The sequence below is a fragment of the Saccopteryx leptura genome, chromosome 6, assembly GCF_036850995.1.
Source record: "Saccopteryx leptura isolate mSacLep1 chromosome 6, mSacLep1_pri_phased_curated, whole genome shotgun sequence".
In the NCBI taxonomy this organism is placed as follows: domain Eukaryota; kingdom Metazoa; phylum Chordata; class Mammalia; order Chiroptera; family Emballonuridae; genus Saccopteryx; species Saccopteryx leptura.
In genome coordinates, this window is record NC_089508.1 from 152,014,891 (window position 1) to 152,032,874 (window position 17,984).

At 43.5% G+C, this 17,984-nt stretch overlaps 1 protein-coding gene and 1 non-coding gene across 6 annotated transcripts in view; both read left to right on the top strand.

The window, feature by feature from the left end:
* The window catches only part of ZNF346 (zinc finger protein 346), a 54,212-nt gene that overhangs the window by 25,220 nt on the left and 11,008 nt on the right, over positions 1–17,984 (top strand). For 2 of the 5 annotated variants that reach the window (XM_066344727.1, XM_066344729.1), the window contains exons 2-5: positions 7,363–7,466; positions 8,198–8,290; positions 10,607–10,751; positions 14,720–14,953. The exons of 1 other annotated variant lie outside the window; for it this stretch is intronic. In XM_066344727.1, coding sequence (XP_066200824.1) covers positions 7,363–7,466; positions 8,198–8,290; positions 10,607–10,751; positions 14,720–14,953 — 576 coding nt within the window. The remainder of the gene's footprint in view (positions 1–7,362; positions 7,467–8,197; positions 8,291–10,606; positions 10,752–14,719; positions 14,954–17,984) is intronic. 2 more of the 5 variants (XM_066344728.1, XM_066344730.1) reach the window with 2 other exon arrangements.
* Positions 15,233–15,416, top strand: LOC136377718 (U2 spliceosomal RNA). The gene has a single exon (XR_010746377.1). It is a non-coding gene; the product is annotated as a U2 spliceosomal RNA (small nuclear RNA).

Here is a 17,984-nt window from a genome sequence, read left to right on the forward strand (position 1 = left end):
GTTGTCTATGCTGACTGAGTGCAAGGGAATGGGAGCAGCCTCAGATTCCCGCTGTTCTCACCCAGTGTTCAGCAGGTGTACAAACATAAGTGCTTCACAGATTAAGTGCCTTTGGTCAACATCGTGAGCGCTGAAGTGGTTGTTTTTGTCAGTTTTGCCTAGTTTTATAATTGCTTTGGGGCGAAAGGATTTCTGTCCTGTACTTGTTTCATAGTCAACCTCACTTCCATTGCCTGACTTATATGTAGACATGGAGATTCCCAAGACTCAGTCCCAGAATCTTTTTTTTTTTTTCATCTACACTAGGATTCTCTTCCATCTACAGCTTTAAATATGATTGATACAATGATGATTCCTAATATATCCGCTCTGATCTCTCCCTGGAGCTCTAGACCTAAATCTCCAAGTGACTACTTGACATCTTTTCCATGTGTCTGATAAACCACTCACATTTAACATAGCAGGGAAAAAAGTCTTCAATTTCTTCTCCAAGGCTGTCTTCCTCCAGTTCTGATCTCATCTGTTCAGTTTCTTAAGTTCAAAACCTAGGAGTTATCCTTGAATCCTCTCTTTTTCTTCAGCCCCTCCCACCCAACCTAAGAAATTGAATTGCCTGACCTACGCCTACAACGTGATTCTAAATCCATCTACTTTTCTCTGCCTCTACTGCCAGCCTACCTAGTCCAAACTTCCACCATCTATGGCAGTGGTAGTCAACCTGGTCCCTACCGCCCACTAGTGGGCATTCCAGCTTTCATGGTGGGCAGTAGTGGAGCAACCAAAGTATAAATAAAAAAGTAGATTTAACTATAGTAAGTTGTTTTAAAAGATTTACTCCAGGCCTAGCATGCGGAGGACCCGGGTTCGATTCCCTGCCAGGGCACATAGGAGAAGCGCCCATTTGCTTCTCCACCCCTCCGCTGTGCTTTCCTCTCTGTCTCTCTCTTCCCTTCCCGCAGCCAAGGCTCCATTGGAGCAAAGATGGCCCGGGCGCTGGGGATGGCTCTGTGGCCTCTGCCTCAGGTGCTAGAGTGGCTCTGGTTGCAACATGGCGACGCCCAGGATGGGCAGAGCATCGCCCCCTGGTGGGCGTGCCGGGTGGATCCTGGTCGGGCGCATGCGGGAGTCTGTCTGACTGTCTCTCCCTGTTTCCAGCTTCAGAAAAATGAAAAAAAAAAAAAAAAGATTTACTCTGCAAAACTTAGCAAAAATCTGACATAAAGTACTTGGTAAGTAATTATTATTATATGCTTTAACTTGCTGTCACTCTGCTTTATAAATTTTATAAAGTAAAGTTACTTCCCTACTTTATAAATCACCATTACTGTGGAACCGATGGGCAGTAAGAAAATTTTAGTACTAACAGAGATACAAAAGTGGGCGGTAGGTATAAAAAGGTTGACTACCCCTGATCTATGGCCTGAAAGACTACAACAGCCTCCTTCCTGTTCTCCCTGCTTCCATTTCTTCCCTGTACAGTCTACTGACACAGTGATCAAAGTAATCGCTTCAAAACACTAGCTAGATCTTGTTGCTTCTCATTGCACTAAAAATAAAATCCATAATTCATATCATGACTTATGAGGCCTTATATTTATCCATGATCCGGTAGTCTTCATGCTTTCTCTCCAGCTTTATTTCCTACCCCTTTTCTCTCATTCATCATACTCTAGCCACACTGGCCTTCTATTCATTTCTTGAACATGCTAAACTCATTCCTGCCTCAGAGACGTGGCACTGTCTCAGGCTGGCACATTTTCCCGCAGACCTTCTTATCTAGAGGCAGATGCTTTCTAGAATGGTCTTCACTGACATACTGCCCCCATCACTCTCTTCTACGTTGTTTCTTTTCATAGCAATTCTCACTTTCTGTTACTATCTTGCTTTTTCATTTATCTTGTACTCTCTCTTATTTGTTGATATGGCCCCCGTGTAAAGCCCAGTGCTAGCACATAGAAGGTATTTTTTTTGAAGATTTTATTTATTGATTTTTAGAGAGAGAGAGGTGGAGTGGGGGGAGGAGCAGGAAGTACCAACTCATAGTAGTTGCTTCTTGTATGTGCTTTGACCTGGCAAGCCCAGGGTTTTTTAAACTGGCAACCTCAGTATTCCAGGTCATTGCTTTATCCACTGTGCTACCACCAGCCAGGCAGAAGGCATTTGTTTGTGCAGTACATGAGTGTACTCTGAGGCCAGAGAGGTGCATTTCAGTCGTTCAGCAGGTATTCAACCCCCTAATATAGGTCAGGTATTATACTAGGTACTAGGGATACAAAGTTGGCCCTGGCCAGTTGGCTCAGTGGTAGAGCGTCGGCCTGGCGTGCAGGAGTCCCAGCTTCGATTCCCGGCCAGGGCACACAGGAGAAGTGCCCATCTGCCTCTCCACCCCTCCCCCTCTCCTTCCTCTCTGTCTCTCTCTTCCCCTCCTGCAGCCAACGCTCCATTGGAGCAAGGTTTGCCCGGGCGCTGAGGATGGCTCTGTGGCCTCTGCCTCAGGCGCTAGAATGGCTCTGATTGCAGCAAAGCGACGCCCCAGATGGGCAGAGCATCGCCCCCTGGTGGGCGTGCCGGGTGGATCACAGTCGGGCGCATGCGGGAGTCTGTCTGACTGCCTCCCCATTCCCAACTTCAGGGAAAAAAAAAAAAGTTGTAAATGACGTGGTTCCTGCCCTATCTTTGGGAGTCAGATTCTGAGTATCCTTGAAAAGAAACCCCATCTCCTTTAATGAAACAAAATTCAGCATCTCCAGGCGTGTAGGGGATGGCTGGACTCTGACTCTTGGATACCACCTTCCCCTTGTGGGCTTTGCATTGTAAGGAGCCTCTTACCCTCCCTTTAAAAAGCTTTGGCCTAGACTAGCCTGTGGTGGCTCAGTGGATCAAGAGTCAACCTGGAACACTGAGGTCGCCAGTTCAAATGTTAGGTGTAATATGTTAGGTGATTTTAGGTGTTTCAAAGTCAGAGTAAGAACAGTGAGAATTTTTTTTTAAGTGAGAGGCAGGAAGGCAGAAAGACAGACTCCTGCTTGTGCCCCAACAAGGATCCACCCAGCAAGCCCCCTAAGGGGTGATGCTCTGCCTGCCTGGGGTCCTTGCTCTGGTACTTGAAAGCCAAGCTATTTTAGCACCTGAGGTGAAGCCCTGCAGCCATACTCAGCTCCTGGGGCCAACTTTGCTGGAACCAGTTGAGTCATAGCTGCAGGAGGGGAAGAGGGTGAGAGAAGCAGATGGATTCTTCTCCTGTGTGCCCTGACCGGGAATCGAACCCAGGACTTACACATGCCTGGCCTACGCTCTACCACTGAGCCTACAAGCCAAGAAAAAAAAAATTTTTTTTTCAGAGACAGAGAGTCAGAGAGAGGGACAGACAGGTACAGAGAGATGAGAAGCATCAATCATTAGTTTTTCGTTGCGCATTGCGACACCTTAGTTGTTCATTGATTGCTTTCTCATATGTGCCCCAACCACAGGCCTCCAGCAGACCGAGTAACCCCTTGCTTGAGCCAGCGGCCCTGAGTCCAAGCTAGTGAGCCTGCTTGCTCAAATCAGATGAGCCCGCACTCAAGCTGGCTACCTCGGGGTCTCGAACCTGCGTCCTCTGCATCCCGGTCCGATGCGCTATCCACTGCGCCACCACCTGGTCAGGCAAGAAAAAATTTTTATTTATTTATTTATTTTTTTTTTACAGGGACAGAGAGAGAGAGAGTCAGAGAGAGGGATAGATAGGGACAGACAGACAGGGACGGAGAGAGATGAGAAGCATCAATCATCAGTTTCTCGTTGCAACACCTTAGTTGTTCATTGATTGCTTTCTTATATGTGCCTTGACCGTGGGCCTTCAGCAGACTGAGTGACCTCTTGCTCAGCGACCTTAGGTCCGAGCTGGTGAGTTTTTTTGCTCAACCCAGATGAGCTCGTGCCCAAGCTGGTGACCTCGGGGTCTCGAACCTGTGTCTTCTGCATCTCAGTCCGACGCTCTATCCGCTGCGCCACTGCCTGGTCAGGCAGGCAAGAAAATTTTTTTAAGTTATCCAATTAAGAAATATGAACATGGGTACAATATAGGAAATAATTAATTTGCTTATAACCACAGGGCCCAGAAAATAATTTGACAGTAACCTTGAAATTTAATATATACTAGGCTGGGTACTGTGCTAACTGTATTATTATGGAAAACCACAAGAGAAACCATTCTATCAGATACATGTTACCAGTACCCCCATTTTACATATAAAAGGAAAACTGTGGGATGGAGGTTAAGTAGTCTCTGCAAAATCACAGAGCTTGTAAGTAACAGCAGGATTTGAACCAAAGTGATCATGCCCAGGGACTCCCAAGTTCCTAATCATGATTTGTACAATAAACATTTAGCTGGTATTAGATAATAGTTGTGTTTATTTTAAGAATAGGACTAATTTACCTTTCCGCATCAGCACCATCTTCTGATACTTTTCCTCTGAAACTTCTTTTCATATCTTCTGATTTGTTCAAAAGAAAACCAATTTCTAATTTTAATGTTTTCTTAATAAACAGAAACTCACATTCTTACTATACAAAAAGAATGTTCTAGTCTGTTAATAATTAAACCCCAATACAATTTTCTACCAATTCTGTGTGTACCAGTGTAAATTTAAATAATCAGAAAATGCTATTGATCTTTTAGTGGAGCAAATTTGAAGGTTTATTTTTAATTCCATAGAAAATGTTCCACAAGTAATAAAAAGATACAGAATGTATTATTATAATAAATTTCCTTAAAAAACAGTAAGAAAATGATTCCTTTTTTTTTTTTTTTTTTTTTTTTTTTTTTTTACAGAGAGTCAGAGAGAGGGATAGATAGGGACAGACAGACAGGAACGGAGAGAGATGAGAAGCATCAATCATCAGTTTTTTGTTGCAACACCTTAGTTGTTCATTGATTGCTTTCTCATATGTGCCTTGACCGTGGGCCTTCAGCAGACCGAGTAACCCCTTACTCAAGCCAGCAACCTTGGGTCCAAGCTGGTGAGCTTTGCTCAACCCAGATGAGCCCGTGCTCAAGCTGGCAACCTTGGGGTCTTGAACCTGGGTCCTCCACATCCCAGTCCGATGCTCTATCCACTGTGCCACTGCCTGGTCAGGCAAAATGATTCCCTTTTTGTCTTTCAGTCCTTCCAGTTCTATTAGGGAAGAAGACTCAGTTGGGTGCTCTATCTACTGAGGCAACCAGCCAGGGCCTCTTATTGTTCATTTTAAGGAGAGCTCCAAGTCACTGACACAAGTATGTGGCTAGAATTGTGTTTCATTATTATTGGTGTCTATTTAAGTTTGTAATCTAAAGATTCCTTTTTGGCTTTGGCCGGCTGGCTCAGTGGATAGAGCATTGTCCTAGCATATGGATGTCCCAGGTTTGATTTCCAGGTAGGGCACACCGGAGAAACGACCATCTGCTTCTCTCTCCCTCCCTCTTCCCCTCTCACATCCAATGGCTGGATTGTTCCCAGCATCAGCCTCAAGTGCTAAAAATAGCTCAGTTGATTCGAGCATTGGCCTCAGACAGGGGTCGCCAGCTGGATCCTGGTTGGGGCGCGTGTGAGAGTGTCTCTCTATCTCCCCTCCTCTCACTTAAATATAAATAAATAAATATAAGAATTTATGTGTACAACATTGTGACTAGGTTAATAACTCTGTATTGTATATTTGAAAGTTTCTAAGAGAGTAGATCTGAAAATTTCTCATAAGAAAAACATTGTACCATATTAAATTTAATTTCTTAACTAAAAAAATAACTGTGATGATGGATGTTAACTGTTTAACTAGACTTATTGCAGTGATCATTTCACAATATATATATAAATAACTCAATAAATATTGAGTCATATTGTATACCTGAAATTAATATAATGTTACATGTCAGTTATAGCTCAGCTTAAATTTTTTTTTTTTTAATATTTTTCTGAAGCTGGAAACGGGGAGAGACAGTCAGACAGACTCCCGCATGCGCCCGACCAGGATCAACCCGGCACGCCCACCAGGGAGCGATGCTCTGCCCCTCCGGGGCTTTGCTCTGCCGCGACCAGAGGACCAGAGCCACTCTAGTGCCTGGGGCAGAGGCCAAGGAGCCATCCCCAGCGCCCGGGCCATCTTTGCTCCAATGGAGCCTTGGCTGCGGGAGGGGAAGAGAGAGACAGAGAGGAAGGGGGGGGTGGAGAAGCAAATGGGCGCTTCTCCTATGTGCCCTGGCCGGGAATCGAACCCGGGTCTCCCACACGCCAGGCCAATGCTCTACCGCTGAGCCAACCAGCCAGGGCCAGCTTAAATTTTTTTTAACAATTTATATAGTAAATAAATTTGGCTTACATAAGATTATAAGTGAATAATAATATAGATTTTTTTCAACCCCCAGTCCACAGACTGGTGCTTGTCCGCCAGAAATTCCGTGCCAGTCCACGAAAGATTTAACCACCCTGATGTTATATGAAGATTATAGAGTCTCTAATCATTGGGTTTCTAATCTTCATATAATCATAGGGTCTTCATACATCAGAGTGGTTAACTCTTTTGCAGACTGGAACAGAATTTCTGCTGTACTGGCACCAGTCCATGGACCAGTGGTCGAAAAACACTGATATAGATTGTGTAAAAACATAACATAGCATGAGTTATGAAAGCAGTAGAAGAAGAGTGACTGAGGTTGCCAGGATATAACAGTATGGCATTCCTCCCTAACTGATGGTGGCACAGTTATATAGAGCATTGACCCCAAACACTGAAGTCTTTAATTCAAAACTCCAAGGTTACTGGCTTGAGCACGGGATCATCCACATGATCCCAAGTCTCTGGCTTGAGCCTGAGGTCTGATCCCCAGTCAAGGTACACACAGGAAGCAATCAATGCATAACTGAAGTGAAGCAACTACGAGTTGGTACTTCTCACTCTCTCTTCCTTTCTCTCTCTCAAAAATGTTTTTCTCTTTTTCTCAAATCATTAAATTAAAAAAAAAAAATAGTATGGCATTCCATTACTCAGTGCCAGCAGGGTTCAAAGACAGTGTTATTGAAGCAGATTTTTTTTTTTTGTGTGACAGAGACAGAAGAAGGACAGATATGGACAGACAGACCGAAAGGGAGAGAGATGAGAAGCATCAATTCTTCATTGCGGCACCTTAGTTCATTGATTGCTTTCTCATATGTGCCTTGAGCAGGGGGCTACAGCAGACCAAGTGACCCCTTGCTCAAGCCAATGACCTTGGGCTCAAGCTGGCGACCTTGGGGTCTCGAACCTGGGTTCTCCATGTCCCAGTCCGACTCTCTATCCACTGTGCCACCGCCTGGTCAGGCAAAGCAGGTTTTTAACTCAGATTTTTTATTTTCCTCTCTGTAGTGGAACACATGATCCAGAAGAACCAGTGTCTTTTCACCAACACCCAGTGTAAGGTTTGCTGCGCCTTGCTCATTTCGGAGTCCCAGAAGCTGGCACACTACCAGGTATGCCATATTACCTTTAGAACTGGCTTACTTTCCAGACCCAGTTCCAAGCCCCCACTTCTCCCTGGATTGCATAGTGAAGGTTCCTTTTTAGCCACCCAGACATTGCCTCCATGCATGTTAACTGTAACTTGAAGACTGAATTAATTTTTCCAGTTCTCATTTCTCCCATCCAAATCAGGCTATTATACTTAATATGTTTCCTTGTAGCCTGTTTAGTAGAAAGTAAGTACTTTGGCTTTAAATAGACCGGAGTTTAAATCACAACTCTGCTACTCATCTTGGGCAAGAATTCTCATCATCTTCAGCCTTTATTTCTTCATCTATAAGATAGAGATGATGCCTGACCTGTGGTGGCACAGTGGATAAAGCGTCGACCTGGAACGCTGAGGTCGCCAGTTCAAAACCCTGCACTTGTCTGGTCAAGGCACATACGGGAGTTGATACTTCCTGCTCCTCTCCCTTCTCTCTCTCTCTCACTCTCTCTCTCTCTCTAAAATGAATAAATAAAAAATAGTGATGGTAATCATTTTCTCATAGATTGTTGTGAAGATTAGATTTGACAGCATGTAAGGTGCCTTGAACAGAGTAGGAACTTGGTAAACTCCCATACCCTCTCCTGCTCAAAAGTTTTGTGAGGATGAATCAGGTAAAATCTAGTAAGTGTTTTAGAGTGCCTAGATATGAAATGGCATTTGGCTATCTTTGATCTTTCTCCTGGGTTCTTACAGAGCAAAAAACATGCCAACAAAGTGAAGAGATACCTAGCAATCCATGGAATGGAGACATTAAAGGGGGAAACGAAGAAGCTAGACTCAGATCAGGTAATTCAGCTGCCATGTTGAGACCGCTCGCTTCCTGGTGAGGCCAGCAGGCAGGTTGGTGTGGTAAAAGAGCATGGGTTTTGAGTCAGACTAACTTGGCCAAGTCTTATTACTTCTCTGAGCCTTGATTTCTTCCTCTATAAAAACGAGGATGCTAATGTCAACTATGTTTTAGGATTTTCCTAACTAAAATGAGGGAAGAATAAAGCACCCAACAGAGAGCCTGGCACATAGTAGGAGCTCAGTAAATGGAGCCATTGCAATACATTACCACCCAATGGTTTGTTGGAGTAGGACAAGAAACTGCTCGTTCACTACTCAAGGAAACAAAATGGAAGGAGGCCCAGGCTGCCTGCTTTCTCAAGGTCAGGAGAAGGAGCTGAGTTGAACATTTAAATGTTTTGAATAAACAAATAGAAGGAACACCTTTCCAGATACCTGTTCTGATAGAGATATTAACATATTTGCTTTTTGGTTTAGAAATACTGTGGGAATTATGCTGAAATAATCCCAGTCTCTGACGGGTACTGTCATTTTTGTTCCATTGGAGGATGTGTAAATATCATGGGATAAGTCTACAGTGGTCAGCAAACCACGGCTCATGAGCCGCATGCAGCTCAATCAGATTGATGACGTTTTCAGCAAAGGCCAGCTTAGGAATACCCTAATTAAGTAAATAACAATGTGCCTACCTATATAGTTTAAGTTTAAAAGATTTGGCTCTCAAAAGAAATTCCAATCATTGTGCTGTTGATATTTGGCTCTGTTGACTAATGAATTTGCCAACCGCTGGATAAGAAGTCAACCAACTAGGCCTCAGTACTAGCTCTGCAACTTACTGGTTGGATGACTTTGGATAAATCACTTAACCGGTGTGTACTTCACTCATAAAATGAAAATAGTATTGCCTACCTCCTAAGGGTATTGTGAGGTAGAATTTCAATTCCTAGTGGACACGCAGTGAGTTTGTAAACTGTGCCTTCTGTTACAGTGACCACAGGTTGAAAGGGCCATGCTCATCCCTTCTTCACTTCGCTAGACTGACCCTCTAGTTGCCTTTCACCTTGTGATTCAGAATTCAGAAAGTCAGCCCTGGCTGGTGGCTCAGTGGGTAGAGTGTCGGCCTGGTGTATGGACATTCCAGGTTCGATTCCTGGCCAGGGCACACAAAAGAAACTACCATCTACTTCTCCCCCTCCCCCTTCTCTCTCTTCCCCTCTCACAGCCAGTGGCTCTAATGGTTCCACCATGGCCCCAGGCCACTGAGGATCACCTCAGTTGATCTGAGCATGAGTGCATCAGCTTCAGGTGCTAAAAAATAGCTCAGTACTTGAGCAACAGCCCCAGATGGGGTTACCCCTATTGGGGTGCATGTTGGAGTCTGCCTCACTGTCTCCCCTCCTCAGCTAAAATAAAAAAAAGAAAGAAAGAAAAATCAGAAAGTCAGGATCAACTCCCATGGCCCTGGCGGGGCAAGTCACTTTACCTCTTTGTATTTCAGTTCCTTCAAATCAGGGTAGGTTGGCAGTTAAATAAGATCACAAACTCCTCCCCATGCCCCAGTAAAGAACTATCCAGTGCACTCTCCCTCCCAGGAGCATGTCCTTGCCTTTCTCTTCTCCCGGTTCTCCCCCTACTTAAAGAAAAAAAAAAACCTATCCAGTCCAAAATGTCAATAGTGCCAAGGTTTAAAATGCTGTCTTGTTTGCTCGTAATCATGATCAACCAATAAAACCCAATGATCTGCTTGTTCAACAAACCCTGAGCATCTGCCATGTGCCAGACTCCAGCAGGTGTTAAGGATGGGAAACAGACAAGTTAAGCAGCCCAAGCCCAAACGTTGAACTTTAGTTCTCAGAAGTCTCTCAAGCGATGACGCTGTCAGTTTAGGGTGACAATGGTATGCCAGAGAGTTATATTTCATGCACGCTGGGAGTACAGAGGAGGAACAAAATTAATTATTATTGGCATATTCATACAAAGTGGCTTGATAATTGTTTATTGAATGATTTTCTGAGTAAGTCTCCTAGAAGTGGTAATAGTTCACCTGGGCCTTGAAGGCTAAGCAGATAATATGCCAGGCAGGAAAAAAGGGAAGATTATTCTGGGCAGCAGGAATGGCCCAAGAAAAGCAAGAAAGCACAGAGCAAAAATGACGAATGGGATGAGTTAGCTGGAGAAGAATCCAGAAAGGTAGGTTGGGGTAGTATGCACACGGGGCCTTGGATGCCCATTCTCCTATGGGCATTGGGGAACCATTGAAGATTTTTGGCCGGGCAGTGGCGTGATCAGACCTGTGTTCTTTCTCCCAACCAGAAGAGCAGCAGAAGCAAAGACAAGAACCAGTGCTGCCCCACCTGTAACATGACCTTTTCCTCCCCTGTCGTGGCCCAGTCGCACTACCTGGGGAAGACCCACGCAAAGAACTTAAAGCTGAAGCAGCAATCCACTAAGGTGGAAGGTACTGGTTTTCCTGAGTAGTGCTATGTCGGGACCCCTCCCGTCCTCAGGGCACCAAGACCAGGTGCCCCAGAATGCTCACTGGGGCCACAGACTTGGAGAGGTTGAATTGCTTTTGAGAGCCCTTAAAAATATTAAAATAGGCCTAGCTTCATTGAAATGCAGCCTCAGGGCTGTTCTGACCTAACCTCCCTTTCTTTAGTTACATCAGTTTTTCTCTGTAGAGGATTCTTAGCCCTGAGCTTTTGTTCTGACTAATATTATAACTCGGGAGTGCCGAAGTCCTCCAGGCTATGCACACCATGAGAGCATTCTACTTCCTACCTCTTCCACTTAGATTTTTCCCTCTCAGCATCCACCTGCCCTTATCATCATGTTTGACGTTGAAAGCTACAACCTTGTCTTTTTTGTGCACAGTTTATGCCCTGCTCACTTTAATCCTCAAAGTTGCCTCTTCTCCTAAGGTAGGGACTTGCCTTTCAAAGCTCAGTACTTCAGTGCTGCTGCTACTGCCCAGCAGGCTGTGTTCACAGCTACTGTGACTTCATTCCCATTACAGTGACTTCCAAAGTGGCCTCTTTACCTTGTCACCACTGGGCCACACTTTCATCTCACTAGCTCCTGACTTTCTGGGGTTTTTTAACCTCTGCTAACTACAGTTAGTCAAGAGTTGGAAGTTCTTTGATCTTTATTTTTTCTTGGTAATTTTTGCTTCTCTCCTCATTTTGGACCAAGAAGTAGACTATACTATCTAAAATACTTACTATCTTTTTTTTATATTACTGTATTATGAAAGCAAAACAATAGCGTTTAGAAGGCTTTGAAGATACAGTAAAAACATCACTTACAATTTTATAACTCTTATCATACCCAGAGCTAGTTATTCATGCTGTGAAACAACAGAGTGTGGACTCTGAACTTGGAGACACTCAGGTTTAAGATCCAGGGCTGCTATTTACCCTTTATATGACTTCTTCATGCCTGAGTTTCCTCACCTATAATGTTGATAATGCTTTCTAATTCATAGATTGTGAGGATGAAATAGTATGTATGGAACCTGGGACATAACCAGATGCCCAGTAAATGACAGCTGCTAATGTTAGTATCATCACCATCAGTAAGGTAGTCATTGAGTAGAATTCCCCCCCACCAAATGCAGTAGCTGGTCAGACAGAGCATATCACTGGCCTTGCTTCTGGTTTGTTCATTATTAAGTTATGCTGCTACTAATTGCTTTAGTTTAAATTCACTGTTCATAGTACCAAAAGGATTAAACATTAGGCCAAGAGAAATCAGATTAAAAACAGAACTTGATAAAGTCACTCACTATCTTTACACGGACTTATTTTCCCATAAGTGGGGAAATTCCCTGGAATAGCCTGATCCCAAAGATTCCATATTCAAAAAATTATTTTCCATATGCACTTTTGGCCTTTGCCACATGCCAGATACATTTTTAGGTAGTTGTAATCATTGTACATGTATCCTGCTTTTACTTGAATTTTGTAGTTTAAGTACATTTTCTTGTTATTACATGAGTTTATATTTCTGAAATTAAACATTTTTAGTGTAAAAGTAATACAAGCATGTTGTAGAAAATATGGAAAATATAGATAAATGGAAAGGAAAAGTACCCATCATTTTACCATTTAGAGATAAACCACTATTAATATTTTATAGTACTCTTTCTCCTATAATCTTTTGTTATGTGTATGTGTGTATATTGTGTATATATCTGTTTTATGTATATCTAGATTAAATTCATGTATATGTCCATATAAACATAGAATACTTTAAAGATTGTTTTTATGAAAACGATGCATACTCATTATAAATAGTTCTAGTTCAAACAATTCAAAAAGTACAAAGAGGACAGTAAAAGTTCACCCAAATTCTACCAGCAAGAGAAAAACATTATAAACATGTTGCTGACATTTCAAAATACCAGTACACACCTGTAAACTATGTATCTATCTTTTCATAATGATATATGTGTAATTTTTTATACTCTTTTCATTTTAATATAACATCTGTATTTCCTCATGTTATTAAAAACATTTTTGTAAACATTTTAAATGACTAAAATATTTCATCGTACCACATTTAACTATTCTTCTAATGTTTTCCTCCCTCCCCTTTTTGGTATTTATAAATAATTCTACGGCAAGCATCCATATAGAATACTCTCCATATTTCAAGCTGTTTCCTGAGAGAAAACTTCCATACCTCTCATTTTTATTGGATGTCCGTTAAGTGGTTCCTCTAACTTTACTTAACCATTCAACTGTGATGCTTCTCTTCAGTGTCTTTTAAAGAATGACACTTATGTCAACCATTATCTCTTTTCTGATTCAAAAATCTACATTCATTGTAGAAAAGTTGAAAAATACCGAAAAACACCCTTCTACTCTACCTATACTTTTGGTCTTTCTTCCATACATCACCAGTAGGTTTTTTATTGTTGTTGTTTTACAGAGGACAAAAGAAAGAGATTTCTGTATAACCTTTTCTTATTCACTCAGTACCCGGCTGAATATTTCTCATAGTATTAAATATGTATTCTGTAGCATGTACATTACTTTTCAAGTGACTTGCTGAAACAAGGGCCAAGGAAAATCAACAGCCAGAGAAATTAAGATTCCCTGTACTGGAAAATCACTGTGGGAAAAGTCAGCAAGTTTCTCTGGCTTGCTAAGAGTCCTCAAGACTTCCCCACTAGAGTGGTACCAAGATGCACGAGCACCTAAGCCACCTGTGTGTACTGCTGAGCTCCGCCCTCCTCCACCCATGCTGGGGACTCTAGGCCACATTTTTAAAGCAGTGGTTACTAGATCCACACCATCTTGGCCATGTGGCCTGATTAGTGAGTAACGGCATCCACTCTGTAAGGCAGCAGCGTGACTTGTTGTCAGAGTTAGGACATCTTTTATCTATAGGAGGCTTACACATATGCACACACTATAGGCTGTGATTAATGCAACTCATTGACCAAAGCCAGGGGTTTTTCTAAGGTGAAAGCATGGCCTTCAGGGCTCCTTGACACACTCTGGCAGCCTGGCTGAGCAAAGAGGGCATTATCGTAAGGATCACACAGACCTGGGTTCCACGCAGTAGCTGGGTGGTTCTGGACAAGTCGTTTCACCTGAGCCTTGGTTTTTCTTTATGGTAGAGCAAAGTGATACCTAACCCAAGGAGCTGCTCTGAGGACCAAAGAAGAAAGTATACACTGCTCACAAAAATTAGGGGATCAGAGAACATGCCTTTTGTATAGTGCATTTTCACCAGTGAAATAAAAGTTGGTTTTATATCTCATTTGCATAATCGAACAACTTTCTTTGACTTGTCATTTGCTTTTCTGATGTTCTTGTTTAATAAAAAAAATCAAATACTTTTTTTTCTATTGTTTCATATTCATTTTGAAATATCCCCTAATTTTTGTGAGCAGTATATGTGTGAGACACATAACTAAATGGCAATATAAACCCTCTTCTCTCCCCACCACAGCCTGGAAGGTCTCCAGGATAGTTGCCCTTTCTAAATGACCCTGCAGGGCCTTAGACCTTTAGTTTCTCTATCTGCACATCGGCTCCTAGCTCTGTGACCGGGATACTGTGAGGATGGGATAAAATACCCGAACTTCTTATCCTCCCCTCTGTGAAGCTCTGGGGAATTCTGAAGGATAAAAAGACGTAACCATGTGCCTCTCCAGTCTGGTGTCACTTGGCAGCCTGAGAGCAAAAGTGCAGTGTGACATCAGGACTCACGTGCCTGACAGTTAAAGCTGTGGGACAGGGTAGCACCCCCAAGTCTTCGCTGTTTTCTTAGAGAAAGCTTTCACTGTGTGATTCACACCACAGGACTACATGTGCAAGTATGATTAGTGACCAGCCTTCATTTGCATTCAGCATACTCGAAAGCCTGGCACCTTCTAGGTCTTTTCATTGTTTCTGTTTGAATCTCTCAACGCAGCTCTGTCGAAACGCCTTACAAACCCTTTCCTTGTGGCCTCCACCTTAGCCTTATACCAGAATAGAGAGATGATAGACCCAGACAAGTTCTGCAGCCTCTGCCATGCGACTTTCAACGACCCTGTCATGGCTCAACAACATTATGTGGGCAAGAAACACAGGAAACAGGAGACCAAGCTCAAACTCATGGCACACTATGGACGGCTGGCAGACCCTGCTGTCACTGACTCATCAGGTAAGGTGGCCTGAGGGGCCCCAGCCCAAACCCACAACTGGATCACAGCTGGACCACCACGGCTATGCTTTTCCTCCTTAGGTCTCCTAAGGCAGGAGTGCCAAACTCAAATGCCTGCAGAAAACAGATAGGAAACTTACATAAGAGAGAGAGCCTGGACTGGATATGGTCAGCTGAAGAGTGCAGGCCTGCCAGCCCTAGCCAATTATTACCATGTCTTTAAAGAGAATCTAGAAGCCAGATTTGAATAAGAATTCTCCTCTTTTTTAAATGTGCAACATTGCTTCTCAGCCTTCTGGCTAAGATCAAGTATCTGTTCTTATCAGTGTAAATGTGCAACTAAGTTTTAAAATATTAAACCCCAGCCCTAGCCAGGGAACTCTCAGTTGCTTAGAGCATCGTCCTGATATGCCAAGGTTGCAGGTTCTATCCCCAATCAGGGCACATACAAGAATCAACCCATGAGTACATAAATAAGTGAAACAACAAATTGGTGTTTCTCTAAAAATCAATGAGTAAAAAGTAGTTAGGTCCTGGCTGGGTAGCTCAGTGGATAAAGCATCCCGAGTTGTGGGTTCAAACCCCAGTCAGGCCACGCTCAAGAAGCAATGAGTATACAACTAAATGGAACAACTAAGTGGAACAAGAAGTTGATGCTTCTCTTTCTCCCTCTCTCCCTTACCCACCCCCCACTTAAGTAAATGGAAAAATTTTTTTGTAAAAAAATTTTTTTAAATGTCAAACCCTGTGAGATTTGGGTCAAACTACCAGTTTGTAACCTAATTTAAAACTTCCTGTCATCCCCATTCCTTGTGTGAAGGGCTCAACAGCTTTTGCCAAATTTTAGTGTTCTCAGGGCCCCTCCTTTTTCAGCAGCTGAGGCCAGCCTATATTCCTCGGATAATGTTAAGAAGTCCATTCTGACTCAGAATATTAGCTATACCCCTGACCTCAAGATGCTCGCCCGTGAGCATCAACAGAGTGAGCGTCCATAAAAAGTTAGGACCCTGGCCTGACCTGTGGTGGCGCAGTGGATAAAGCGTCAACCTGGAAACGCTGAGGTTGCCGGTTCAAAACCCTGGGCTTGCCTGGTCAAGGCACATATGGGAGTTGATGCTTCCTGATCCTCCCCCTTCTCTCTCTCTCTCTCTCTCTCTCTCTCTCTCTCTCTCTTCCCTCTCTATAATGAATAAATTAAAAAATCTTTAAAAAAAAGAAAGTTAGGACCCTTCCCATCACGGTAACTACTCACTGCCTACAGGAAGGGAGGGAAAAGAGGAAGATTATTTTTTCATTCAGGCAGTGAATATTTATTGAGCACCTACTGTGTTTCCTCGTTGAGGTACAGTAGTGACCAAGACTGACAGTTCCTGTCTCATGGAGCCCATGTGAGCATTGGTGTTGGTCCTCAGGGCTTCCTCCCCAGGCCACAGAGATCCAGCACTTGAGGCCCCCATGGCATCCGGGTACCAATAACTTGGCCTCAGGGAAGGTGCTTCCCAGAGTGTTCTGTGCTGTTCCCACAGTACTGGAGAGGTGAACACACAGATGTCTTAGATGTTCCAGACCACATAAGAGCATGGAGAGGGATCATGGCTAACAACCCTCCAAACCCCAAAGAAACCATACAACACAGGCCGTCCTTGGGCCAAGACTGACAGATGAGGAGGGTGCAAAGCAGTGGCTCTAAACAAGGTGGAGGGCCCTTAAGCAGGGCACCAAGGATTGAAGGGCCCCGCTTTACACACCTTCAGAACTGGAAAGAGGTAACTGATACTTACTTACCATTCCCACATACAAGCACTGACTTCCCCTTTAACAGGATGGACAGTCTCATGGGCTGAGGAGTCTGGAAACCTCAGAACCAAGTTTCTTAGAATCCCACTTCACAACATCCTCCTATTCTGGCTTGTGACTGATACCAGCATAACACTCAGCTGTCATGCCCCCGGGGTCTCTCGCAGCTGACCCTTCTTTGCCCTAGCTCCTGCTCCTTGATTCGGCCCTGCCCTGGTCATTCTTCATTATCTCTTGTCTCTGGGAAGGACTCAGGCACTACAGTCTTTGGGCTGCTTATCCATCCTGTTCTTTTATCTCAAGCCAAAGCCTCCTTTCTCTATCCACCCTCCTCCGTTTGTCTGAATTACATAAGTAATACTAGTACTGTAGCCTTGATCTTTTTTTTTTTGCTTGCTTAAGGCGTCTGCTTTAAAGGTCAGCCAAAATCTTTCTAGGCAGAGGAAGTCAAATTGTATAACTTTTATAATCAATAAATCAAAATGGAGTACACACAAAAAGCCATAAGCAGAGGAGTAGGGGCATCACATGCCCCTTTATATTTACATATACATTATAACATAATCTCCACAGCATTCCTATAAATAGGCATGGTTTTCCCACTTCACAAATAAGAAAGATGAGACTCAGAGTGACATGGTGAAGGACATCCACATGTTATGACCTGCTGTTGATTGGTGACAACCTCAGCAGGGGTCTCTAGCTCTGTCTGGCTCCAAAGCTCTTCCTTCTTCCTCCAGCTCTGAGTGTACTTAGCAGAAGGCTTTTCAGTCACAGGACATCAGCAGAGACACTGGGCCAACGCTGACCCCTTTCTCACAGAAGTAGGCTGTTGACCTAAAGTATGCAGGCAGTGACTTCAACTGACAGGTTCTGCCCTAGCAAAGGATTTAGATAGCGGCTTGACTTTTCCTGGCTGGCTTCAGTTCAGCCAAAGTTTCTTCCTTCATTCCCTCATTTATTCTACCAGTCTTCCTGCATTTACAAGTGGCTGTTATAATTCTGGGCCTTAGGCTAGATGCTCCCATATGTAACTGCCTGATTTAATTCTCACATTAATTCTGTTGTACAAGTTTTATTCTCCCCATTTTACAGATAAGGACATTAGGGTCAGAAGGATGAGGCGATTTGTCCTGGGTCCCACACTAGGCAGCAGTGGAGCCAGCACTGAAATAGGTCAAGCTCTGTGTTGAGTCCAGAGAATAGTTTTCATGGGACTCCTGGCAAGTGTGTC